This window comes from Oryx dammah, unplaced genomic scaffold (assembly GCF_014754425.2).
Source record: "Oryx dammah isolate SB20612 unplaced genomic scaffold, SCBI_Odam_1.1 HiC_scaffold_3, whole genome shotgun sequence".
Classification (NCBI taxonomy): domain Eukaryota; kingdom Metazoa; phylum Chordata; class Mammalia; order Artiodactyla; family Bovidae; genus Oryx; species Oryx dammah.
This window is the reverse complement of record NW_024070187.1, coordinates 102,507,519-102,533,945: the sequence shown is the minus strand read 5'-3', so window position 1 is coordinate 102,533,945 and position 26,427 is coordinate 102,507,519. Positions and strand designations below refer to the sequence as shown.

Here is a 26,427-nt window from a genome sequence, read left to right as displayed (position 1 = left end):
GCTGGAGTGCACTTGGCAGGGAGATAAAACTGTGAGGTTTACACCATTGAGTGGACAGGTGGGTGCTGAGAATGAATGGAAGGAGACCAACAGGAAGGAGGCTGAGGAGCTAGCCCGGAGGCTCCCAAGGATGACCACAGGCCCAAGGGTCAACTGGCTTCAGCTGCAGGGCAACTGGCAGCCAAGATGGATGGGTAGATATGGTGTCTCAGATGGTAAAGAATCTGCCTGCCATGCAGGAGACCTGGGTTTAATCCCTGGGTCGGGAAGATCCCCTGGAGAATGTAAAGGCTACCCACCCGAGTATTCTTGCCTGGATAATTTCACGGACAAAGGAGCCTGGCAGGCTACCGTCCATGGGGTTGCAAAGAGTCAGACACGACTGAGTGACTTTCACTTTCACTTTTTGGCCAGAAATGGCATCTTTAAATGGATTTGTTAAAAATGATATTTACATTAATAGAAAAAGTAGTAATGACGTGAGGAGGAGGGTATGAGAAAATATGTGAAAGTATCAGATTGGTAAACTGAACTCAATCTCGTGAAATGAACACACATAAAATGAAGGAAACATGTGGATATTAACAGGTGGGTGGGGATTATAGGGATAAATGAATGACGTGTGCAGTGAGAATGTGTCAGTGTTCATCATCAGGACAGAAATGAGCAGATATGTCTCCTGGCGGGGGGGGGGGCTTCCCTGGTGGCTCAGATGGTATAAAGTCTGTCTGCAATGGAGGCGACCCAGGTTTAGTCTCTGGGTTGGAAAGATCCCCTGCAGAAGGGAATGGCAACCCACTCCAGTATTCTTGCCTGGAGAACTCCATGGACAGAGGAGCCTGGTGGGCTACAGTCCGTGGGGTCACAAAGAACTGGACATGACTGAGTGACTAACACTTTCACCACTTTCTTTCATCCCCTAGGAGTAGCTCACTGTTACTTGTTGAATGAGTGATTGAATGAAGAAATGAATGAAAATACAAGTCAGTGATGCAGAACCAAGGCAAACCGTGTTTCCTTTACCACTTCCTTTCAGAAAGGGAGACTGAACTGCGATCCCACATTTGAACTCGAAGAGATGATTCTTGAATCCAAACCACTTCATAAAAAGAAGAAGAGGTTGGCAAAGAACAGATCCAAAGACGGCTCAAAGGACAGCTGTCCTCTGGTGAGCGCTGTCTTGGGAGCAGACCCTGACAGAGAGGGACCCTGCAGTCCAGTGAATGTGACTGAGCTGCTTCTTAGCCAGGAGGGGGGTGGGCAGGGAGGGTGGCGTGTCACTTCACCCTCCCAAATGCCTTCGTTTGCAGTCAATCAAATGCCTCCATCAAACAAGTGATCTTTCAGAGCAGGATGCTATGAGAGCATCGCTTGAGTCTATACATCATTGCTCTCATCATTCACATTAGCACGGTTCCTAGTGCAGGAATCTCTGTATCTCTGATCAAGAACCCAAGAACGATGCCAAGTGCCTTCAGTGCTGTGCCCAGTAAAGCCCAGCACCTGTTACTGGCCAAATTCTTGGCCTTCTCTGCCCACTGAAGCTAAATAAAATATATGAGACAGAGTCTGGAGGTAATAGAAACGTGGATTTAATTCTCAGCTGGCAGAGAGGAGAATACAGTAGGCTTGTGCCTCCAAGAACTGTGCCCCCGCCCCCACCTCCATGAGGTGTCTAGGAGCTTATATAAGATCAAAGTCAGGAGTTGGTGATGAGGTACCAGTGTGTTAGGATGTTGATTTCTTCCTCTTGCGTTGTTTCAAAGACAGTCATAGGCTGGCATCAGTAACCCAGTGATTGAGTCTGGCAGTTCGGTGGTCTTGCGGCCTTCTTTCTGATATGTAACTACAAGGAGAAGGGTGTTGTATGGGTAAATACCAGAAACAGGATGTATTAGCATAGAGTCAAAGGAAAATAGGAGTGAAGCAAACTTAGTTACAGACATACAGAGTTAGGAGCAAAAAAACTAGGAATGTTCAGGCCTGCTCACTGTTCTCTTTATCTTCTTTGTTCTCAGAAAAGGGAAAGAAAAAAAGTCATTCTTTTTTTTTCCCACACCCTCTGCAAAGGTTTATACTGTGGAGGCACCCAAGGCCACCCTTTGAGAGTCCTTGTGTTAATTTTCTAGGCTACCATCACAAAGTGTCACACACTGATCTGGAACAACTGAAATGTGTTCACTCACAATTCTACAGACCGGAAGTTCAGAATCAAGGTATTAACAGAGCTGTGCTTTCTCAAAGGCTCTCAGGAGGCTCCTTCCTTGCCTCTTATAGCTTCTGGCGGTGGCCTACAGCCCTTGACACCCCTTGGCTCGTAGCCACATCACTCATTTCTTCCTCCATCTTCACAAGGCATTTTCCTCTCTGTGTCTCTCTGTGTCTTCACATAGTCCTCTTTTAAAGACACCTGTTATCAAATTTAGGACCCCCCACCCCTTGCTCCAGGTTGACCTCATCTTAACTAGTTCCATCTGCAAAGACCTTGTTTCCAAATAAGGTCATATTGACCAGTACGTGGCGTTAGGACTTCAACGTGTCTTTTTCAATTTATTTATTTTTATTGAAGTATAGTGATTCGCAATGTTGTGTTAATGTCTGCCCTACAGCTGAGTGATTCAGTTACAAGAATATATACATTCTTTTCGGCGTTCTTTTCCATTGCAATTTATCACAGGATATTGAATATAGTTCCTGCTGTGCTATACAATAGAAACTTGTGGTTTATCCATTCTGTATTTAATAGTTTGCTCCTGCTAACCATAACCTCCCAATCCTTCCCTCCCCGACCTCCACCCCCTTGGCAATCACAGGTCTGTTCTCTGTGTCTTGTGAGTCTGTTTCTTTTTTGTAAGGAGGTTCATTTGTGTCATATTTTAGATTCCACTTAAAATAATAATTCCACTTAAGTAATATCATGGGCTTCCCTGGTGACTCAGCAATAAACTGCCTGCAGTGTAGGAGACTCGGGATTGATCCCTGGGTCAAAAAGATCCCCTGGAGAAGGGAATGGCAACCCATTCCAGTATTCTTGCCCAGAGAATCCCAAGGACAGAGGAGGCTGGCAGTCTACAGTCCATGAGGTTGCAAAAGTCAGTCATGACTGACTAATCAGCAACAACAACAAACTAATATCAGATGGAATTTGTCTTTCTCTTTCTGACTGACCTCACTCAGTATGATAATCTCTGGGTCCATCCATGTTGCTGCAAATGGGGTTGTTTCCTTCTTTTATGGCTGAGTAGTACTCCACTGTACATATCCACCACATCTTCTTTATCCATTCATCTGTCAATGGACATTTAGGTTGTTTCCACAACACATCTTTTTGGAGGGCACAGTTCAACCCACAACTTTCCCCTCCTCCCCCAAAATATATTAAACATTACAATTTATGATTACACTGGTATGAAAATGAATGTAACATTCAGTGTTAAAAGTTCATTCTTTTCAGCTTATTTCAAAAGAAATCTCTGTAGCCCCTAAAAGTATTATGGGCCCTAGGCTGTGTGCTGGGACTAATGCAGAAGTTGGCCAGGGGAAGGCTGGGTGGCGTTCATATGGGCCCACAGGGGGTGGGGGTCCTGCAGACACGTGCATGTCCATCCTGCATCCAGGCAGCTCTGAGATGTGTGTTACAAAGCATTTGTGAGACCGTGGTCCTTGGCTCCTGTTCCTGAGGAGAATGAGAACCTTTGCGTGATGGCCTTGAAATCCCCCTCCCCCACTGTGCTGCTTAATCAGGCCTCATGAACATTCAAGTGGTCAGGAAACCAGGGTCCGATTTTCAGTTCATATTCCAGAGACTTCCCTAGTGGTCTAGTGGTTAAGACTGTGTTTCCACCACAGTGGGGTGCAGGTTTGATCCCTGATCAGGAAACTAAGATTTCACATTCCATGTGGCCAAAATGTAAACAAACAAACAAACAAACTCATAGCCCATTTTAACAGAACTTTGACATTGCATTTAATGGCTTAAAATGTAGAAAAGTATCTTCTTCTGCCAGCCCTTACCTCCCCATGACACTGTCGCCTGTACAGTCAGGGCTGTTCCAGCAGCTTAGCTTGTCCCCAGCCCCAAGTGTCCCATTTAGATCAGTGTCTGGTCGTCCTCACTCCTGGGAGGATGCTTCATCACTTACTGTCCCCTCTCTGTGCTCTTTGACAGAATGGACACCTCCAGCAGTGCTTGGAGACTGTGCGGAAGGAATTCATCGTATTCAACAGAGAGAAGTAAGTCTGCTACTGGGATCCACTGGGCGGAGCCCTTTCAAGGGACAGATGGTCTCCCTGGGTGAATCAGGGCCCCAGACCCCATGAAGCCAGCCACAATGCTGGAAGGGAACCAGCAGGCAGACCCCACTATTCTAATCTTGCCTCTGCTGTCTGGCTCGGGGGTATTCATGTGAAGTGGGGTGACCACAGCAGGACTGATGGCACACAGGACGCTGGCGCGGAGGGGCAGGCCAGCAGATGGCTACGCGCCTGAGACCTGGAGCAAAATTGCCTGGGATCAAGTCCTGGGTCTGCTGCTGCCAGAGTGACCTGGGGCAAGTCGCTTAACATCATGGAGCCTCATTGTCAGCCACGACAAAGTGGAAATCACGCCCTTGCCGTGTGGTCGTTGCAAAGTTGATTCAAGGCCTGGCATGGTAGGAGTATTCAGGAAAAGGATGGCTGTTATGATTGTTGTGGTGGTTGTCATTATTTGATGGGATAACATGGTGTGGGCTGTGCTAGGACCCCAGCATCGTGGGCTGGCAGGAGACAGGATGATGGTAAGGTGGGAGGGGCTGGCCTGATCACATGACTGACCTGATCACATGACTGCCCTTACGGCAGCCAAGGAAGTGGAGGCTCAGCCTTCCTCCCACCGATGTTACCATCTGGGGGTCCATCCACCAGTGCCTGATGACTCAGAGAGAGGCCCCAGGGGCCGTGGGCTCACACAGCAGGAGCTGAAGCCCTGCAGGCAGGACTCACAGCACATAGCCCCATTTATCTAGTTATTCACCCAGGCCTTGGGCTCGCAGAGGTGATCAGATCCGCTTCCCTCCCTCCAGGAGAGCCAGATGGACACATGCCCAGTTGACCCTTATGCGTTCACCCGTGTTCCACCACTTTCAGCTTCTCACAGGTGGCAGACACAGAGGGTCCACACGCTGTGGGAGAGGGCAGCCCAGGCATGACTTCACAGCAGGCACACAACTCAGCCTGGGTGTCAGGGAAGCTCCTGGAGGTGCCATGCCTGGCAGTGTCCTGATGGGCAAGGAGGGCAGGGCATGGAGCTCCATCAGTGAGGACAATACACAGAGAAGCAAGGTGGCCTGGCAGACGTGGGCACCCACAGCTGGATTAGAAGCTTGAATTCCCGGAACATGCCAGGGGCCGGGTGGGAGGTGCAGCAGGGTGTGAGGGCCCTGGGGAGGGCTGTTTGGGTTGATGGGCTGGGCAGGGCCCCATTCCCAGTGGGCACTGAGGGAGATGAAGGAGGCAGTAGCCTGTCCTTTGTCCTGGGCAGCTACAGCTCTAGGCTAGTAGACACACAAACACACACACCAAGCCAGACAACATCAGTCACTCATCAACATCACGCATCTCTCAGACAGCCTCAGCCATGCTGATCATGTCCTTGGTCCCAGCAGGATGGGAAGAAACTTGGAGCAGGTGAGGGCTAGGATTATAAGAGGTTTCAGAGCCCATCACATTTTCCTTGTGGTCCTGTCTGCTCTGAGGCTCATGTCCCTTCCCCACCGTAGACAGTCAGTCCTTGGAATTTCCGCTCAAACCAGCTTGGGCACTTTGGACCACAGTGAAAATGAGCTCCAGGCAGCCTTGCCTCGGGTCCTCCAGCGGTTTAGGCAGGGACTGAGTCAGATAGCACTGAGTGACTTCACTTTCACTTTTCACTTTCATGCGTTGGAGAAGTAAATGGCAACCCACTCCAGTGTTCTTGCCTGGAGAATCCCAGGGATGAGGGAGCCTGGTGGGCTGCCGTCTATGGGGTCGCACAGAGTCGAACACGACTGAAGTGACTTAGCAGCAGCAGCAACAGTAGCATCCCCAGAGAGTGCCTGGGTGGCAAATGGGAGCCTGTGAAAACGCAGAGGGGTGACAGGCCCGAGTGAATAGCAGTCACACTATATGTGGCACTGTGTCAGAAGATGCTTCAGTCTGGAATCCGAAGAACCCAAGTTGTTCCCCTTGAAAATGAAAATGAGATACCCTTCCTTGTGTTGTCAGGTGGCATCCGGCTGTTTTTAGCAGAAACCCAACTACATAGTGGCTTCGACCAATCAGATGTTCTTTCTTACATGGAAAGGTGAATGTAGTAAGATCACCCGGCTATACTGAGGACCCCCATGAGAGTTGCGGTCGTGGATTTTAAGTGAGGCTGGCACTGTTAATAGGAGTTGTCAAAATAAAGATGGAGGATGGAAGTTGTCTTCCAGATGGGGGTGGTCAGGATGAGCGTATGTGAAACCAGGAGGCAGGGAAGAAGATGGGAAAGAGGAGATGTGCGTGAGTTTGATGGATGTTTCTGCTCTTTCGTCCCTGCGTCTCTGCTCCCCAATGGCCCTGAGGCTAATGGGCTACCTGTCAGGGCAGGTGTGCTGGGAGCAGTGTCTTTTCCCCAGCTTCTCCCCACAAGGATGCTGTCCTGTACCTTGCCAACCCCTCCATGTCAAACCCCATCCCTACTCCTTGATGTACCCGGAAAAGGACCCACATTACATCCACCTATAACCACCCTGCTGCAATTTCTCATCTGCTAAAAGGAAACAAGGAGAAGACTCTTGAGAGTCCTTTGGACTGCAAAGAGATCCAACCAGTCCATCCTAAAGGAGATCAGTCCTGGGTGTTCATTGGAAGGACTGATGTTGAAGCTGAAACTCCAATACTTTGCCCACCTGATGTGAAGAGCTGACTCATTGGAAAAGACCCTGATGCTGGGAAAGATTGACGGCAAGTGGAGAAGGGGATAAGAGAGGATGATATGGTTGGATGGCATCACTGACTCGATGGACATGGGTTTGCGTGGACTCTGGGAGTTGGTGATAGACAGGGAGGCCTGGCGTGCTGCAGTTCATGGGGTCACAAAGAGTTGGACACAACTGAGCGACTGAACTGAAAAGGAAACAATGGAAACAGTGACAGACTTTATTTTGGGGGGCTCCAAAATCACTGCAGATGGTGACTGCAGCCATGAAATTAAAAGATGCTTGCTACTTGGAAGAAAAGTTATGACCAACCTAGACAGCATATTAAAAAAACAGAGACATACCTTTGCCAACAAAGATCCATCTAGTCAAAGCTATGGTTTTTCCAGTAGTCATGTATGGATATGAGAGTTGGACTATAAAGAAAGCTGAGCACCGAAGAATTGACGCTTTTGAACTGTGGTGTTGAAGAACTCTTGAGAGTCCCTTGGACAGCAAGAGATCCAACCAGTCAATTGTAAAGGGAATCAGTCCTGAATATTCATTGGAAGGACTGATGCTGAAGCTGAAACTCCAATATTTTGGCCACCTGATGTGAAGAACTGACTCCTTGCAAAAGACCCTGATGCTGGGAAGGATTGAAGGCAAGAGGAGAAGGGCACAACAGAGAATGAGATGGTTGGATGGCATCACTGACTCGATGGACATGAGTTTGGGTAAACTCCAGGAGTTGGTGATAGACAGGGAGGCCTGGCGTGCTACAGTCCATGAGGTCGCAAAGAGTCGGACATGACTGAGCAACTGAACTGAACTGAAGGTGCCTGTGAGAAGTCAGTTCATGAGGCATGATCTGCCCCAAAGCAAGGACTTCCTTTTTTTATAAACAGTTCATTTCTTTCATTGCTGAATTGGAGATCCAACCAGTCCATTCTAAAGCAGATCAGTCCTGGGTGTTCTTTGGAAGGACTGATGCTAAAGCTGAAACTCCAATACTTTGGCCACCTCATGCGAAGAGTTGACTCATTGGAAAAGACCCTGATGCTGGGAGGGATTGGGGGCAGGAAGAGAAGGGGACAACAGAGGATGAGATGGCTGGATGGCATCACCAACTCAATGGACGTGAGTTTGAGTGAACTCTGGGAGTTGGTGATGGACAGGGAGGCCTGGCATGCTGCGATTCATGGGGTTGCAGAGTCAGACACGACTGAGCGAATGAACTGAACTGAACTGGACTGATATAAATAGTATACACATGGTTTATCCATTTTTCTTGTGGACATTTGGGCTGTTTGTAGAATTTATCTATTAGGAATTAAGGTGTCGTAAATATTTTGCACAATCCTCTTTATAGATGCCTTTTTATCACTCTTGGAGAATAACATGATTCTGTAGACATCTAGGAGCATGAGTGAAAGGGGTTTCCAAAAATCTCTTTTATATTAGCGAGATAGGCACCACGCATCCTGTACTCCTCTGCAGTCCTGTTTATGAAGCACCTGTTCTGCTGACACTGGAGTAGCTGGAAAATTAAATACCTCTTTTCCAACATCAGCCACGTGGCCAGTGGGAGCCGAGAGGGGACACAGACACCGAGCCAAGTTTCCCTTCATGCTGCACTGGGACCTTGCTGCCTGCTCCCTGCCTCCTCCGGCAATTCCTTCTCCTTCCAGTCTCCGCAGGCCTGGCCATCCGCCTGAAACACACTGCTCATACTCCCTGTGTAGTCCTTACAGACCTTGTCTCCTCCGTGTCTTATGCGCGTGCTCAGATGCTTCGGTCATTTCCGACTCTCTGCAACCCCGTGGGTGTTAGCACACCAGGCTCCTCTGTCCATGGAATTCTCCAGGCACGAATACTGGAGTGGGTTGCCATGCCCTCCTCCAGGGGATCTTCCCGACCCAGGGATCCAACCCGTGTCTCCAGTGTCTCCTGCACTGCAGGCAGATTCTTTACCACTGGGGAGGCCACTGGGGAGGCCCTTGTCTCTGCAGAGGGCGCTGCGAAGATGGACTGGAAGGAAGTGCCATGATCACAGGGGTTCCTGTCAGGAACTCCCGAGGTGGGAGTTGTTAGCGTTTAGAGTTGCTGCCTCTGTTAAACAGGATGAACTATGACCTCCCAAAAGATATGCTGAAGTTCTAGCCAGAGGGGCCAGAGGGGCCCTGGTACAGATTCTCCATCAACCCCTCCAGAAGGAGCTAACCTAGCTGACATCTTGACTTCAGACTTCTGGCCTCCAGACTGTGAGACAATACATTTCTGTTATTATAAACTATCCAGGTGGGGACACCATGTTACAGCCACCCTAGGAAACAAGTGCAGCATCCTTCTGAATCCGAAGTAGAGAGAATGGGCCTGTGACTCTACATTCTCCATCTTTCCAGTCATTCTGATGCCTTAGGGTTTGAGAGTTTCTACTGGATGCACCCAGACTGCGCATCCTCCTGTTAGTTCTTGGCCGAGTCACGAGCGTTTGTGTCTGCTCACTTATGTCCAGATCTTTGCCACCCCGTAAACTGTAGCCCATCTGGCTCCTCTGTCCGTGGAATTCTCCAGGCAAGAATACTGGAGTGGGTTGCCATTTCCTCCTCCAGGGGATCTTCCCAACCGAGAGATCGAACCTGAGTCTTCTGTGTCTCCTGCACTGGCAGGCAGATTCTTTACCACTGAGCCACCTGGGAAGCCCAAAAGAATCCCATCTAAAAATGTCCCCAAGAACAGAGGGAATGAAAAATGCCCAACGAACTGACACTGTATATTGAGACTGAAAAGTAAGGCAGGCAGGCAGCTCCTGAAAGCAGAATTATGAAGTTTTTTGTGGGTAACTTACGAATGACTTGGATCAGGCATATGGCAATCTGGAAGCATCCCCAGCTGCACTCCATACTTCTAAGGGACCATCGGGAGTTTTATAGTTAAGCTCAGTTATGGAGGGAAGTGCTTGGAGACAGAAACTGCATTCCTAAGTCAAGACCCTATGTGATTTATGATGGGTGGGTGCCAAAAATATGTCAGCCAAGGTCTTTGTCCTTATTTGGAGACTAACAGAGCAGAGATGCTACTTGGACCTAATGATCATTATGCTGTGTGCTAAATCACTTCAGTCTTGTCCAACTCTGTGCGACCCTGTGGACTGTAGGCTTCTCTGTCCCTGGGATTCTTCAGGCAAGAGTACTGGAGAGGCTTTCCATTTCTTCCTCCAGGGACTCTTCCCCACTCAGGGATTGAACCTGCGTCTCTTAGATCTTCCGCAAAGGCAGATGGGTTCTTTGCCGCTAGTGCCATCTGGGAAGCTAAATAATATCTATGATCATTAAACAATATCTATTCATTACAAAGGGGCTGCTCAGGTGGCACAATAGTAAAGAATCTGCCTGCCAATGCAGGAGACGAGGGTTCAATCCCTGGGTAGGGAAGATGGTCCCCTGGAGGAGGATATGGCAACCCACTCCAGTATTCTTGCCTGACAAATTATATGGACAGAGGAGCCTGCCAGGCTACAGTCCATGGAGTCACAAAGAGTGGGACACAAATGAGCACACGCACACACATTTATTACAAATCCACTGACAATGGAGAAGATATTTATTGCACAGCACAGTCCTAGGTAGGGTTAGTGGAAGGACAGGAGGAACTGAATGGGCCCAAGATGACATCAGTGATGCATACACATGGCAGACCCTCCAGTCCTCTTCCTCCTTTGCCTTGAATCATTCATCTGCAACTTTGAGCCTTCATGTGTTGAAGGATGCCGCTAAAGATGCAAACACCCTGTGCAGCTACCTGCCTCTTGCATGGGCCAGGTGTGCTTCCTCAACCATCAGAAGCTCTTGGGCAGAGCAAAGGTCCCCATGCGTCATGGGACTACTGTCCTAGGCTTTAAGGGGACATGAGCCAGGCATCCATTGCATCAGCTCCCATGGAAGATTCTCATTGGTCCTTTGAAAGATGCATCATAATCCTGGGCTGGTACCTGGGGACACAGAAGTGGATGTAGCAGGACCCATGACCTCAGGATGCTTGAAGCCTGAAGGGTACAGACTGGGACACAGACTTGCTTGGACCACTGTGCAAACGTGGAGGAGATGTCCTAGGTCTGACTTCTCTGGACCTCACTTTCTAAACAGAGAACAAAATTAAAATTAGCACTGCCTAATTTTCTGGAAACACAGTTATTAATGAATCATGGTCTCAGCTGGCAAAAGGCCACTGAGCGAGGTGGAGCATCTGGTTCCAGGGACTGGTCCAGGCTTCCAAGGACCCGGGCAGCTGAGCTTCCATTAGTTTGAGAAATGCACCATGGGGTTTGTCTTCCAATTTTAGCCAAAGATCAGAGCAGGGGTGATTTTTCCAAAAGGTCTTTTCAATAGCAGTTGACAAAGTTTTGCAGTATAAGAAGCCCCTGATGAGAAAGGAATTTTCTATCTGCTTCATCTTATAAAGAACTTAAACATTTAAAATCATACTAAAACTACCTTTGGAGCCCTTGAAAACATTACATTTTAATAATCAAATACTGCACTTGCTATATTTAGTAATACTATTAACAATGACTGTGTGTGATTTTATGGGTTTTAGATCATGTTTCCTTAATCCAGGGCTTCTTAACCTCAGCTCTATTGACATTTGATGACTCTTGACATCAATTCTTTGATGCGGGGACAGTTCTATACATTGCAAGATGTTTAGCAGAATCTGTGACATTTTACTCATTAGATATCCATAGCACCTCCATAGCTATGACACCAAAAATGGCTCCAAACTTTACCTGGGAGGCAAATCACCCCCTCTTGAGAAACATTGCTCAAATCCTTACCCATCACGTTTTCTAAGGCACTTCTCCTCCTCCTCCTCCTCCTTCTTCTTTCTGAACTCTTGCAGCTCTTAATTGTACATGAAGGACCTGAAATCTAATCTTCCATCCACTGGATTCTGGGCTCTTTCTGCTACATATGCTTTCATCCAGTTGTCCAGCAGATGCTTATTCCACATCCCCATTGGGTGGGGTACCAGGGATAGAATGGGAGCAAAGTCCCTGTTCTCATGGGGCTCACTGTCTGGTAGAACAAGCTCTGTGAGATGAAGGAAGGGGTTACTTTCTGCAGTGGTGTCTTTGGGGTTCTTCTCTCCAGTGCGTCCTGTGGGGCCCTGATTTGCAGGGAGCCAACGTTATTAGGCTTCATTTTTATAGGGCACTAACTGTATGACATTTAGTCTGTACGTCCATCCTGTGAGCCAGCTACTTTTATTCCCTCATTTTGCAGCTGGAGATGGGTTGGCATAAAGCAGGTGGAGGGCACATGGCCAAGAGATAGCACGGAGGGAGGGGAGTATAAGGAGGCAGCCTAGCTCCAGAGCCCAAATTGTAATGAAAGTGTTATTCATTCAGTCGTGTCCAACTCTTTGTGACCCCATGGACTACAGCAGGCCAGGCTTCCCTGTCTTTCACTATCTCCTGTAGTTTGTTCAAACTCGTGTCCTTTGAGTCAATGATGCTATCCAACCATCTCATCCTCTGTCTCCTCCTTCTCCTGCCTTCAATCTTTCCCAGATCAGAGTCTTTTCCAATGAGTCAACTCTTCGCATCTTGTGGCCCAGATGGTACAAATTAATGTGAATCACGGTGTATTCACAGTTTGCTGGCTTCATTTGCCCATGTGGCCTCCTTGGATTTTCCCAGCAGATAGATAGGGACCTTCCATTGTGGCCTGGAGCCACTGGGAACTGGTGGCAAGGAGGTAGGAGGATAACTCATCTCAGGCTTGGGAATGGAGTGGACATTGCAGGTCCTGGCTCTGCTTCTCTCAGTGGCCAGCCTGGTGGGGTTCCAGCTCCTCTGAGCCTCGGGCTCCATAAGTGTGTCAATAAAGGCTGGGCTGTGCATCAGTGACTCCATGACTTGACCAAGGTCTGTGTCACTCATAGGAAACCTTGACATCCTTCTCAGCTCTTCAACAACCCACAGGGAAGGAGGGACAGAGTTAGAGCCACTTTCCCCAGATACTTCTGTAAAACGGGGAAAACCTTTCCTCGGGCACCTTCCTTCTAACTTCCGTGCTAGGAAGAGGCCGACTCTGAGAATCCAGCCTCTGAAATCAAGGCCAGTGCACTGACATTCTCTCCAGTCTGAGATTCCGAATGTGGTGCAAACCTCGATTTTACAGGAACAGGTGAAAGGGAACAGCAGCCGACAGTTGAGAGCACCTGCTGTGTGTTGAGCTCGGGGTGGGGACGGGGACCCTGCAGCCACTTTCTCACCCAGTTCTCATCACAGGTCTATCTGTAGGTGTCTTCCTGCCTGTTTCACAGTCAGAGAAACTGATAAAAGCATAACTGCAGTGATGTGTCTGAGGGAGAGTGGAGAGAGGGGCCAGGCGACTGAGTTAGTGAAGGCTAGGCTTTCTGGGAACCCAGAAATGGGAAGCAAAGCGGCACCTTTCCAAAGGACAAGAAAACGGCCAGGGGAAATTAACTCCATGGCCTGAAACCGCGGGAGGAATTTCAGCCCCAGATGAAAGTGACCGGAGGGAAACTCTAGTTCCATGAAAACTCAAAATCAAGAAATCACACAGGAATCAGGGCCCTCTGTCCTTTTCGCTGGGGTCTCAGTCAAAGGAAATTGCAGCTGGGTTAAAAAGGGTAACTGATCCTGACATATCCATCTCAGCCACAGAAAATAAAACATGGCCAATTTTCAGTTGGCCAAAGGAGACACACTGCTGCTACTGCTGCTGCTAAGTCGCTTCAGTCGTGTCCGACTTTGTGCGACCCCATAGACTGCAGCCCACCAGGCTTCTCCGTTCCAGGGATTCTCCAGGCAAGAATACTGGACTAGGTTGCCATTTCCTTCTCCAATGCATGCATGCATGCTAAGTCGCTTCAGCCGTGTCCAACTCTGTGCAACCCCATAGACAGCAGCCCACCAGGCTCCTCTGTCCACAGGATTCTCTAGGCAAGAATACTGGAGTGAGTTAAGGAGGCACACAGACCCTGACAAATTGCCTCAACTGTATGCAACCCTGTATCATGTTGCTCTAAAGCACATATGGTCATTGGTCTGCTTGGATTTAACTCATTTAAAGACCTATCTTTATTTTTCCTTCCATCAGATTTTTCTAGTCAAAAAGAGGTACCCTAATTTTTATATGAATATTTATAAACCTTATTTAATCCTATGTGAAATAAGGCTATGTGTAAATTTGAAAGCTATAAATAGGATCCAGTGATCTGTTTTAGAGTAAATGTTGTTGGTGGTGGTGGTCTAATTTTCTCCCTGTACATATGGAAATCTCATTGCTAGCCAGTTAAGTGAAATAGGTTATCATTTTTTAGAATATTGAAAGCCTGTTACATACCATGCACTGTGCTTGATGCTTTATACACATTTACATTTTATCTAAAATAAATCCTCACCACCACCTTGATTTGTAAGTATTGACATCTACAGAGGACTTCATGGTGGCTCAATGGTAAAGAATCTGCCTATAATGCAGGAGACACAGGAGGTGCAGGTTTGATCCCTGGGTCAGGAAGATCCCCTGGGGGAGGGCATAGCAACCTACTCCAGCATTCTTGCCTAGAGATTCCCATGGACAGAAGAGCCCAGTGGGCTACACTTCATGGGTCACAAAGAGTCAGACACAGCTGAAGTGACTTAGCACACACACATGACATCTACAGAGAAGGAGTCATTTGCCCGACTTTATCTGGATGGGTGATATAGGTATTAAATGAGGAGGTGTTGAGTAAGAATGAACTCACTCAACAAATCTCAGTCCCTATCACTCAGAAACTTGAGGCCGCCATCCCTTCTATTTCCCCCAGAGCTCATCCGTTTGCAAAAGGGGAGAGAGGATGCTTAGTAAGATAATGCCCTCCTTTCTGCTATATCACACCCAAGGTTCAGCTGACTCCATCCTCAGACTTCCTCAAATAGGTTTTGCTTCAGGCAATAGGAGATAAATAGAATTTTAATGCTTCTGGCCAAAGGCTCTTATTGAATTTGCAAGATAAGTGTTGCATACAAGGTGATCTTCCCAATAAGTGATGAGGTTTGAAAGTAGAACAGCCAGTTACACTGAGCTTTTACTTAAGGAACAGACATCTCATGGGGAACTAGAAATGATCTTGTATCGGTCAGACTTACAGAGGAGACACTCTCCAAGGATAATTTATCTACAAAGGACCCTTTACAAAGGTGTGGCTATGAGGGCGTCATAGACGCTTGTGCAGTAAGTAAACTGGGGCTTCGGAGAAGGCAAGGTGTTCCCACTGGGAGGTTGAAGAGATGAGAGGGAGGCCATCCAGAAGGCTCCCTTGATTGGAGCAGTGACCTTTCAAGGTTCCCAGCAGCCCCAGGAGCCAGTACAGGAAGGGGACTGGGGACTTAATGCCCTCGCTCCTTCTAATTTCTGCCAGGGCTCCCGAGGGATCAAGCCCTGGAAGCCCAAAGAGCTTAGGAGCTTTTGATACAATTCCTACAAGTCAGACTCACAGGCTGGAGAGCAGGTGGAGAGTGGGGTGGGGTAAACCTGGGGGACAGTGGAAGGTGGTTAGTTTGGGGGCTCCTAAGAATTGAAGGTATGTCCCTAGAGAGAGAAAAACTAGAATCATCTGAATAATTCCAGGAAGAGCTATCAGGCCACAGATTTCTCAGTTGCAATTCTATGCTAAGGAAAAGTTTCTAAGGATATGAGCAGTTCCCAAGTGAAGTGGACTATCTGGGGAGGCAGGCAGTGGAGTTTGGGTTAAGACGGGCTGGCTCTGTGCAAGGGATGCTAAAGAAGGGATTCTTGCAGTGTGCAAACAATTAGACCAGGCGACTGCTTGCTTCCCTTCAACATCCACCTTCTATCCCCAAACAGACAACTCTTCTTCAAGTTGGTTCATGCCTTTCCAGAACTTTCCAGTAAGTTTGACTCTTTGGTTTTTATTAACCATGGACAGGCAGTATACATAATAGCTAAGAGCACAGCCTCTGGAATCAGACTGCCTGGTTTTAAATCCTGATCCATGTTTGCTTTGCGACCTCAGACCTCACAGTAGTGCCTCAGTTTCCTCATCTGTAAAGTGGTGAAAGTGAAAATTGCTCAGTTGTGTCCAACTTTTCGCAACCCCATGACCTGTAGCCTGCCAGGCTCCTCTGTCTGTGGAATTCTCCAGGCCAGAATACTGGAGTGGGGGTAGCCGTTCCCTTCTCCAGGGGATCTTCCCAATCCAGGGATCAAACCCGGGTCTCCTACATTGCAGGCAGATTCTTTACTGTCTGAGCCACCAGGGAAGGGGGTGTTAAAACCTACCCCATATGAAAGACTATTGTATGGACCAGTGAGAGAACAGATGCTAAGCACTTAACACCCTCCCTACACGATCAGTCAGCTCTGCCCAAATATTTGCTAGTAATATTTATTATACACAAAATTACCAGGCCAATATAGTACTGTATCAATTAAGTGCCATGTCAGACACCATTTTGCCTTAATTTTTAAACCAACACTTACATATACACACAAAACAGCAACCTATCTCAACTCCCTTGGCCACAAGAGATAAACTCCAATTTGACTCATGCAAACTGTCATCCACAAGGTCTGTGAGCTCGCCAGTTCTGCCAGTGGTCATGAATTCTTGTCCAGCAAGGATACCCTGTTACTCCATTCGGTTTAGACTGGCTTCCTTTCCCCCTCAGTGTGTTGAGACAGAGCCTGCCAAGTTGTGCGAACAGGCGGCTGATGAGCAGTAGAAACCTGACTGGGCATTTATTCCTGCATCCACCTGCCCAGCTTTCCAGCACACATTGTCTGTGCACCTGCCCCCAGCCAGCTGATGCAAGATCACAGATGGCATGCTGTGGCCCTTTCCCAGAGGAGGGGAGACCAGCAACCAGGCTGGAGACCCCATTCCAGGTACCAGTTCCATGCCCAGCCTTTCCTGGTTTCCAGACCCCCCTGGATCCCACTGCGACTTGTGCGACTAGATTCCCACCCCCCACCCCCCACCCCCGAGCCTGTTGCCTGTCTCACCCGTTGCTGGGTCCTGACCTTCAGCCACTCTATGTCAAAGAATCAGACACGACTGAGTACGCACGCATCACACATCCACACTGCAGTCATCATCATAAAAATCCCTGCCCTTTATAAAGTGCCTGCTACAGGCAGGTAGATACTGTGCGTTTGTTCACCTTCATTAAAGAGGTGGTGTAGCTGTGTCACAGGTGAGGAACGAGAGGCTTCAGGAAGTTGGGTGAGTTCCGCCAGGTCCCTCAGCCACTCAAAGCAAAGCTGGGATCCTGATTGAATTCTGTATGATTCCAAAGCCTGCATTCTCCCACCAGGCTACACGGCCACTCCAAGATACCACACAGTTCTGGATGCATATAACCAGTGAAGTGATATGAGTAGGTGTGACAGTACTCGAAGTGTTTTCCTTTTTGAAGCACCCGGCACAAAGGAAGGCTGGTCACTCTGAACCAGGAAGCCAGGCTGCACGTAGGATTTGAGGCTGTAGATCAATGTTGGTATTAATCTGACTGCATCCTCGGGGTATGGAAGAGCTTGGTTTGACATTAGTTTGATTGCTAACCATTTTCTTTTCGTCCTATGTAGGGCTTTGCCTTTGAAAAATGCCTCCAGCCCGTATTACGACGAATTTTAATGTGTCCTGTTCTCGTTAATCGAGGGTCTCCATCACAGAGCACTTCCTTCTGACAATTAATGCTTGAGTTCGGGACGTTGAGAGCATTCACATCCATCACTTGGAATTCTGGTCACAAAACTGACAATTAATTTGATAAAGTTGGCTGAGAAAATTAAATGTCCCTGCCATTGCAGTGATAACTAGCTAATTTGCATCAGTAGACTTGGGCTACATCTACTAAGATATGTAAAATCCTTTTTCATTTCCTCCTGAAGTATAGATAACTGGGCTCTGGGCTAGTCATGGAAGTGAGCTCTTGGGGCCAACCATATGGTTTCACATCACTGTCTTGGTTCCTGGGTTTCTATTTGAGCAAACTGAGCCTTTCTAATTTCTTCAGAGAGTGGCAAAATCATTCCACACTCTCTCCTCCCAGATCCGGATTGAAAGGCATGAGATTCAGTGGAAAGAGCAGGGGCCTTGGAGACAGACAGACCTGGGTTTGAATCCAGCCTCCCAAAGTCACGTGGCTAGTAAGTGGCAGACTCAGAGACAGAACGAGATAGCCTGGCTCTAAGCCCAGGCCCTGAATGCCAGGCCATACTACCTCCTCTGGCAGAAACTTCATCACAATGAACATTCACTGTTTGCTCTCTGCTGTGTTCCCACGCCTCAACTGTGAGCCTGGCACATAGAGCCTGGCACACTCATAGCTGGTGGAAAGAATGAGTGGAAGGATATGGAAGTAATAGGTGGATCAGATGATTGATCAGATGAATGGAAATATGGGAGTAGATGGATGAATGAATAGGCAGAAGGGTGGTGGGGTCGCTAAGAGTCGGACACGACTGAGCAACTTCACTTTCACTTTCATGCATTGGAGAAGGAAATGGCAACCCACTCCAGTGTTCTTGCCTGGAGAATCCCAGGGACGGTGGAGCCTGATGGGCTGCCATCTATGGGGTCGCACAGAGTCGGACACGACTGAAGCGACTTAGCAGCAGCAGCAGCAGCAGTCCAAGAGGAGGAGCTGAAGTGGCTGAAATTACACAGCTCCAAAAAAGACTCTGATTCACCCTGGAATTTTTTTTTTTTTACTTTCTGTGCCTTACTGCACTGGTGTCCTTTCATTTCAAATTTCTTCCCTCCTTCCAGCTACCCACATTCCACACCAGTCCTTAAAGCCCAGCTCCAAAGCTGCCTCCTGCAGGAAGCCTTCCTTGATCTACACAAGACTTCAGACTCCATCTCTCCCTTACTGGGGCTTCCTCTTCCATATGCTCTACTCTTTATTATGCAGCTTTTGAAGCCTTATTTTGCATTATAATCAGAGAGTACAGAAGTCTAGACATAGTAATGCTATCTATGCTATGTTTGGCACTTAAAAGAAAATCTCAATGGCATTCATCTTTATCTTGCAATATACCTAGAGAATTATGCAACATCACAGATGTGAACCAAACAGCGATATCCTACTTTGTAAGTAAAACAATTTCCTTTTCACTTCCATAGCTTTCTTGTCATTTGAGTTTCCCCTATTTCTGATCTGATTTTCTCTCCAGAGATGCCTGAGAGAGTCTCTCTGAATGAAGGGGAGGGAATAAGAAAACAGGAGCAAGATTCTCAGACAATCCCAGCCTTGCAGATGAAATCCGACCAGCCTCTTCCCCTAGACTCTCCCTTCCTTGCCCACTTTGTCCTTTAGATCCCAGCTCTGTCCCCTTGGTCCTGACCCCTCCTCCACTAGGATGATGTGTTTTATCCTGACTGCCTTTCCCAGTTGTCCCACCTGGAGGGCTGCAAGCCTCAGAGGCAGATGGACTGCACACCTGGTCCTAGTTCCTGCAAGTAGACAAAGAACAGGAAGCAATAGCCACCAAATTCCCTACCTTATAAACCATTGTGTTGCTGCTGGTATTTCAGCATTGGCTGAAGGACTTGCTCAAATACTAGCATGGTTCCAAACACTAGGTGTCCCCACTACACACACACATACACACACACACACAGAGCATCCCCACCACAACACACACACACATACACACACATAGAGCATCCACACCATAGAGCATCCACACTATACACACACACAGAGCATCCCCACCACAACACACACAAACACACACACAGAGCATCCCCACCACAACACACACAGACACACACACACACATAGAGCATCCCCACCATATACACACACACACATAGAGCATCCACACCATACACACACACACACACACACACACACACACAAACACAGAGCATCCCCACCATACACACACATACACACACAGAGCATCCCCACCATACACAAACACACACAGAGCATCCCCACCATACACAAACACACACACACACACACACACAGAGCATCCCCACCATACACACACACACACACACGCACACACACAGAGCATCCCCACCACACACACACACACACACACACACAGAATCCCCACCACACACATACACACACACAAAGTGTGATCCATCTGAGACTGTGTGTGTGTTCATCTGAGGGTCATCCACAGTTCTCTGTACGTGACAAGCACACACAGAAGTTGTTGGGTGAAACAACTCTTTCATTTAAATCAAACAATAGGCCTGTACTCTGTCTGAGAGAACATACTAATGTAAAAGGTACGTTCCGGCTGAAACCCGTGTCTTTCAGAACAAGGTAGAACTCTAGTAATATGATCATTTCCAGCTCTGTACTAGATATTTCATGCCCATCCTCTCTGATTCCCTTTAGCCTCCTGCCAAGTCAGTGATATAGTCCCCAGGGATAGATTGGGAAACTGAGGCTCCGAAGATAGACAGCTTGACCCCTTGACTTTAGTGGCTGGTATGGAGATCCAGGGTTGGAGCTGAGCTCTTCCCTGGTCTCAGACTTCTCGTTGCCTCCCTAAATGTCTCAGCGTCATGTTTTGGCCTACACACCGTGACAGCTGTGGTTTAGGGCACGATTCTGAACTTGATGAGATCAGAAGGGGAAGGAGGTTGACCTCCACAGTCATGTGGAGGGCAGCCAGGTGGCCAGCTGTTAGGAAATGCAGTGTCCACATCCCTGCTCCCTCAAGGTAAATTGGTGCAGCCACTATTTTTAAGGAGGAGCCTTAAAAACTAAAAATAGAGTTGCCATATGAGCTAGCAATCCCCCTCCTGGGTATATATCCAGAGAAAACCCAGCACCCCAGTGTTGATAGCAGCACTATTTACGATAGCCAAGACACGAAAGCAGCCTAAATGTCTATCAACAGATGAATGGAGAAAGAAGTACCATATATATATATGCAATGGAATATTGCTCAACCATAAAAAAGGAATGAAAATGCCATTTCCAGCAGTATGGATGGACCTAGAGATTATTATGCTGAGTGATGTAAGTTAAACAGAGAAAGACAAATGTCATATGATATCACCTATATGCGAAATCTAAAATATGATACAAATGAACTTATTTACAAAACAGAAACAGACTCACAGACATAGAAAATAAACTTATGGTTACCAAAGGCTGAAGGAAGGGAGGAGGGATAAATTAGGAGTCTGGGATTAGCATATGTAAACTAGAATACATAAAATAGATAAATGACAAAGGCAGCTGTATTCAGTATCCTGTGATAAGCCACAGTGGAAGAGAATATGGAAAAGAACATGTGAATAGCCAAGTAGAGATATACAACTGAGTCACTTTACTGTCTGCCAGAAACTAACACAACACAAATCAATTATACTTCAAGAAAAAAATTTTTTAAAGAATTAAACTCCCTCAACACTGTTTGTCGTGGAGTATTTTATAAGTCTGGGTGCTCATCTGTTCAGGTATTTCTTTGTGAGATCAGTTCAGTTCAATCGCTCAGTCCTGTCTGACTCTTTGAGACTCCATGGACTGTAGCACACCGGGCTTCCCTGTCCATCACCAACTCCCAGAGCTTGCTCAAACTCATGTCCATCAAATCGGTGTTGCCACCCAAATTGTCATCTGTCGTCCCCTTCTCCTCCCGCCTTCAATCTTTCCCAACATCAGGGTCTTTTCTAGTGAGTCAGTTCTTCCCATCAGGTGACAAAATATTGGAGTTTCAGCTTCAGCATCAGTCCTTCCAATGAATATTCAGGACTGATTTCCTTTACAATTGACTGGTTGGATCTCCTTGCAGTCCAAGAGACTCTCAAGAATTCTCCAACACCACAGTTCAAAAGCATCAATTCTTTGGTCCTCAGCTTTCTTTATAGTCCAACTCTCACATCCATACATGACTACTGGAAAAACAAAGCTTTGACTAGACAGACCTTTGTTGGCAAAGTAATGTCTCTTTTTTAATATGCTGTCTAGGTTGATCATAACTTTTCTTCCAAGGAGTAAGCGTCTTTTAATTTCATGGCTGCAATCACCATCTGCCGTGATTTTGGAGCCTTCCGAAATCAAAGCCTCTCACTGTTTCCATGTTTCCCCATCTATTTCCCATGAAGTGATGGGGCCGGAGTCATGATCTTCATTTTCTGAATGTTGAGCTGTAAGCCAACTTTTTCATTCTCCTCTTTCACTTTCATCAAGAGGCTCTTTACTTCTTCACTTTCTGCCATAAGGGTGGTGTTATCTGCACATCTGAGGTTATTGATATTTCTCCTGGCAATCTTGATTCCAGCTTGTGCTTCAACCAGCCCAGCGTTTCTCATGATGTACTCTGTTAAATAAGTTAAATAAGCAGGGTGACAATATACAGCCTTGATGTACTCCTTTTCCTATTTGGAACGAGTCTGTTGTTCCATGTCCAGTTCTAACCGTTGCTTCTTGACCTGCATACAGATTTCCCAGGAGGCAGGTAAGGTGGTCTGGTATTCCCATCTCCTTTAAGAATTTTCCACAGTTTATTGTGATCCACACAGTCAAAGGCTTTGGTGTAGTCAATAAAGCAGAAGTATATGTTTTTCTGGAACTCTCTTACTCTTTCTGTGATCCAACGGATGTTAGCAATTTGATCTCCAGTTCCTCTGCCTTTTCTAAAACCAGCTTGAACATCAGGGAGTTCATGGTTCACGTATTGCTGAAGCCTGGCTTGCAGAATTTTGAACTTTGCTAGCGTGTGAGATGAGTGCAATCATGCAGTAGTTTGAGTAATCTGTGGCATTGTCTTTCTTTGGGATTGGAATGAAAACTGATCTTTTCCAGTCCTGTGGTCACTGCTGAGTTTTCCAAATTTACTGGCACATTGAGTGCAGCAGTTTCACAGCATCATCTTTCAGGATTTGAAATAGCTCAACTGGAATTCCATCACCTCCACTAGCTTTGTTCATAGTGATGTTTCCTAAGGCCCACTTGACTTCACATTCCAGGATGTCTGGCTCTAGGTGAGTGATCACACCATCGTGATTATCTGGGTCATGAAGATCTTTTTTGTACAGTTCTTCTGTGTATTCTTAACATTCTCTTTTTTTGTTAGGTCCCTACAATTTCTGTCCTTTATTAAGCCCTTATTATCGTTGCATGAAATATTCCCTTGGTATCTCTAATTTTCTTGAAGAGATCTCTAGTCTTTCCCATTCTATTGTTTTCCTCTATTTCTTTGCATTGATCACAGAGGAAGGCTTGCTTATCTCTCCTTGCTGTTCTTTGGAACTCTGCATTCAAATGGGTATATCTTTCCTTTTCTCCTTGCCTTTAACTTCTCTTCTTTTCTCAGCCATTTGTAAGGCCTCCTCAGACAACCATTGCCTTTTTGCATTTCTTTTTCTTGGGGATGGTCTTGATCCCTGCCTCCTGTACAGTGTCATGAACCTCCATCCATAGTCCTTCAGGCGCTCTATCAGATCCAATCTCTTGAATCTGTTTGTCACTTCCACTGTATAATCGTAAAGGATTTGATTTAGGTCATACCTGAATGGTCTGGTGGTTTTCCCCACTTTCTTCAATTTAAATCTGAATTTGGCAATAGGGAGTTCATGATCCAAGCCATAGTCAACTCCTGGTCTTGTTTTTGCTGACTGTATAGAACTTCTCCATCTTTGGCTGCAAAGAATGTAATCAATCTGATTTCAGTGTTGACCATCTGGTGATGTCCATGTGTAGAGTCTTCTCTTGTGTTGTTGGAAGAGGGTGTTTGCTATGACCAGTGCAGTCTCTTGGCAAAACTCTGTTAGCCTTTGCCCTGCTTCGTTTTGTACTCCAAGGCCAAATTCGCCCCTTACTGCAGGTATCTCTTAACTTCCTACTTTTGCATTCCATTCCCCTATAATTACCTTTGTGAGATCATTTGATCTATATCCATCTCCCCCGTCGGGTGGTAAACTTGACGAGGATAGACACTCTGACTGTTTTGCTGGCCAGAGCTTCCTCTGCTCCTGGACATGATGGCTGGTTCACCAGTGGGCATTCACTACTTATATATGCGTGAATGATGTGTGGGGCTCACCCTCTACCTACTGTGTGAACTTGGAAATTATATACGTGATCTCCTGTGGATTTCACAAGGAGCCATGAGGTCGGAATTATTACCTCCATTTTACAGATAAAGAGACCGAGGCTTTGGGGTTTGAGTAACTCATCAGAGCCAGCTGAGCTGGGTGTGGACCCAGCCTGCGGGCTCCCAGACACAGCATTCTGCTCCTGCAAGTCTCCTTGGTCTCTCTGGTTCCCCTCTGTGCCTGGACATCCCCCGCTCCGCATCGCTAACTGGGTCTGTGCTGTGCTTGTTTGCAGGCTGAGGAAGCAGCAGGGGCAGGGCGGCCAGCTCTTGGACATGGAAGGCCGAGCCGGGAGCCAGGCCCAGGGCAAGCTCCAGGATGGGTGTAACAACAACATTCTGGCCCATGCCTGTTCTCGTGGCTGCAGCAGCTAAGCCACCACCTGCGGCTTCCAGCGGGACTGCACACACCTCTGCCCTGCCCACCGAAAGCCCCTCTCTGCCGCGATGGTCCCCATCTCACCCCAAATACTATCAGATGCAGAGAAAGCCCTGGGCTCAGAGCTTGGGAGCCTGGGTTCTGGTCCCAGCTGCCCAGCTAATACCCTGCACATCTGTGGACAAGCCTTGCCCTTCCTGTGCCTCAGTTTTCCACATCTGTCAAAGGAGTTACACAGCTCTATGCCCCACCTCTGATTACAAAGTTATTGGAAGAATCCAATTGGGTAGTGGACATCCAAAACCTTTGACATTTATGACATTATTTATACAGGCGAAATAGAACCTTACTATTTGGAGTGCACTCCCATCCCCTAAAGCAACTAGACCATCACAACTTTGCAATTCAGTCTACCTGGTCTTCAGAGCATACTTTTGAAAATGCAGCCCTTAATAGTCTGATGCATTTGCCCTGCCTATAGAAACATGATCCCCCAATCCTGGAGCAAAACCGGAAGTGTCCTCTTTTGCCTCCTCTGCCAGGCCAGTCTTTCTGACATTCTAAGTTGGCCTGCTACTGTCCCCATCATTAATTTCAGCAGGTCTCCACTCCCACCCTACCCCTGGTGCTGGGATGGCAAGATGATGCCCATTCAGATCTAGTCACTGACTGTCGGTCACCCCTAAAGAGTGTCAGCAGAGTTCCTCCCAAAACCCAGTCCCATGGCAGAACTCTGAGTCTCTGTCTCCATCCAATTTTCCTTTCCTGGAAGGGGGTGACATCATCTCATCAGCACCATCTTAAAGAGGGTCTCCAATTGCCATCAAGAAGGCTGCTCCACACTGATAAACTAGGAAGCCCAGTTGGTTAGAAAGTTTACTCTAGGAGGATGATGGACTCCTGCTAAGAGCAAACTACTTGATGATCTGTTCAGGGAGCACTTTGTTTTTGAATTGGGAGATGCTTTTAGCAACCGGAATAATGCTTGGACTTGGAATCAGGACTGTGATCTGAATCCAGCCCTGCTGTTTACTAACCGGAAGACCTCAGGCAATCACATAATCACTTCAGTGTCAGTTTTCTCATTTTAAAATAGGGATTAAAAAAACTAACCCCTGGGGTTGTTAAAAGGTTAATTAAGATCCTGTGTGTGACACCCAAACTACTTTGTAGCAGTTTTTGGTCAACATCACAATCAACATAATTTCAAGAAACTTTCTTGTTTCACTCATTGGGCAAGTCAGTTTTCTGTAGAAACAAGCCTGGCGTTTTAGATTCTTTGAACTCATCTTTCTGGAGTCTCTGATATCTGTACAGTCCTGTGAAAAGTTCAGTTGTGTTTTTATTTTTATCCAACGTTCACTATTTACATCATAAACCTCTTAGATTTCTTAAGAGACATTTTCATATATCACGTGGTTTGTTTTTATTTGAAAAAAGGAAAGAAATGATCCTTGTTTTCCTCCTTCGAACCCAGGCTTTTTCTAGATGGTATTGTCCACATGTCCGCTGTTTTGTACACTTTTCATTCTTTGTTCCCTGTGGGCACCATCCTGTCCCCTGCAGGAAATATGGGGCTGCTTCTCTCTTCACTGTGACCGTGGCTACACTGAGGGTATCTCACTGGACTGAGTTCATGAATTAGGGGCAGGAGCTGGAAGTAGCCCGAAACACTGGATTTCCTGGCTCTGTTCAAGTCTGTTCCTTGTTCAGAATAAACGATTTCTTGGAGATTCCTTCTTACAACTTTGTTCTTATTCATGGTTGGGTGAGATGGGCAATGTCCCCTTAGAGTCAAATTTAGCAAGAAACAAAAGAGACTGGGGGCAGGGAGGTAGGGAGTATATCAAGTCAGTGATGTGTTTCCTTTGCCCACAGAATAAAACCAAGCTTGGCAATTTAAGGCTCAGTCCAACTTGATCACAATTCATGTTGTCATCATCACCACCATCCTTATCATCACCACCATCCTTATCATCACCATCATCATTATCATCACCGTCATCACCAT

The 26,427-nt window shown here is 47.0% G+C and overlaps 1 protein-coding gene across 1 annotated transcript in view; it reads left to right on the top strand.

The window, feature by feature from the left end:
- STK32B (serine/threonine kinase 32B) overlaps positions 1-26,149 on the top strand; it is a 384,696-nt gene extending 358,547 nt beyond the window's left edge. The window contains exons 10-12 of the mRNA XM_040238370.1: positions 1,037-1,168; positions 4,169-4,233; positions 24,274-26,149. Coding sequence (XP_040094304.1) covers positions 1,037-1,168; positions 4,169-4,233; positions 24,274-24,412 — 336 coding nt within the window. The 3' untranslated portion in view covers positions 24,413-26,149. The remainder of the gene's footprint in view (positions 1-1,036; positions 1,169-4,168; positions 4,234-24,273) is intronic.
- The last annotated feature ends 278 nt before the right edge of the window (positions 26,150-26,427 follow it).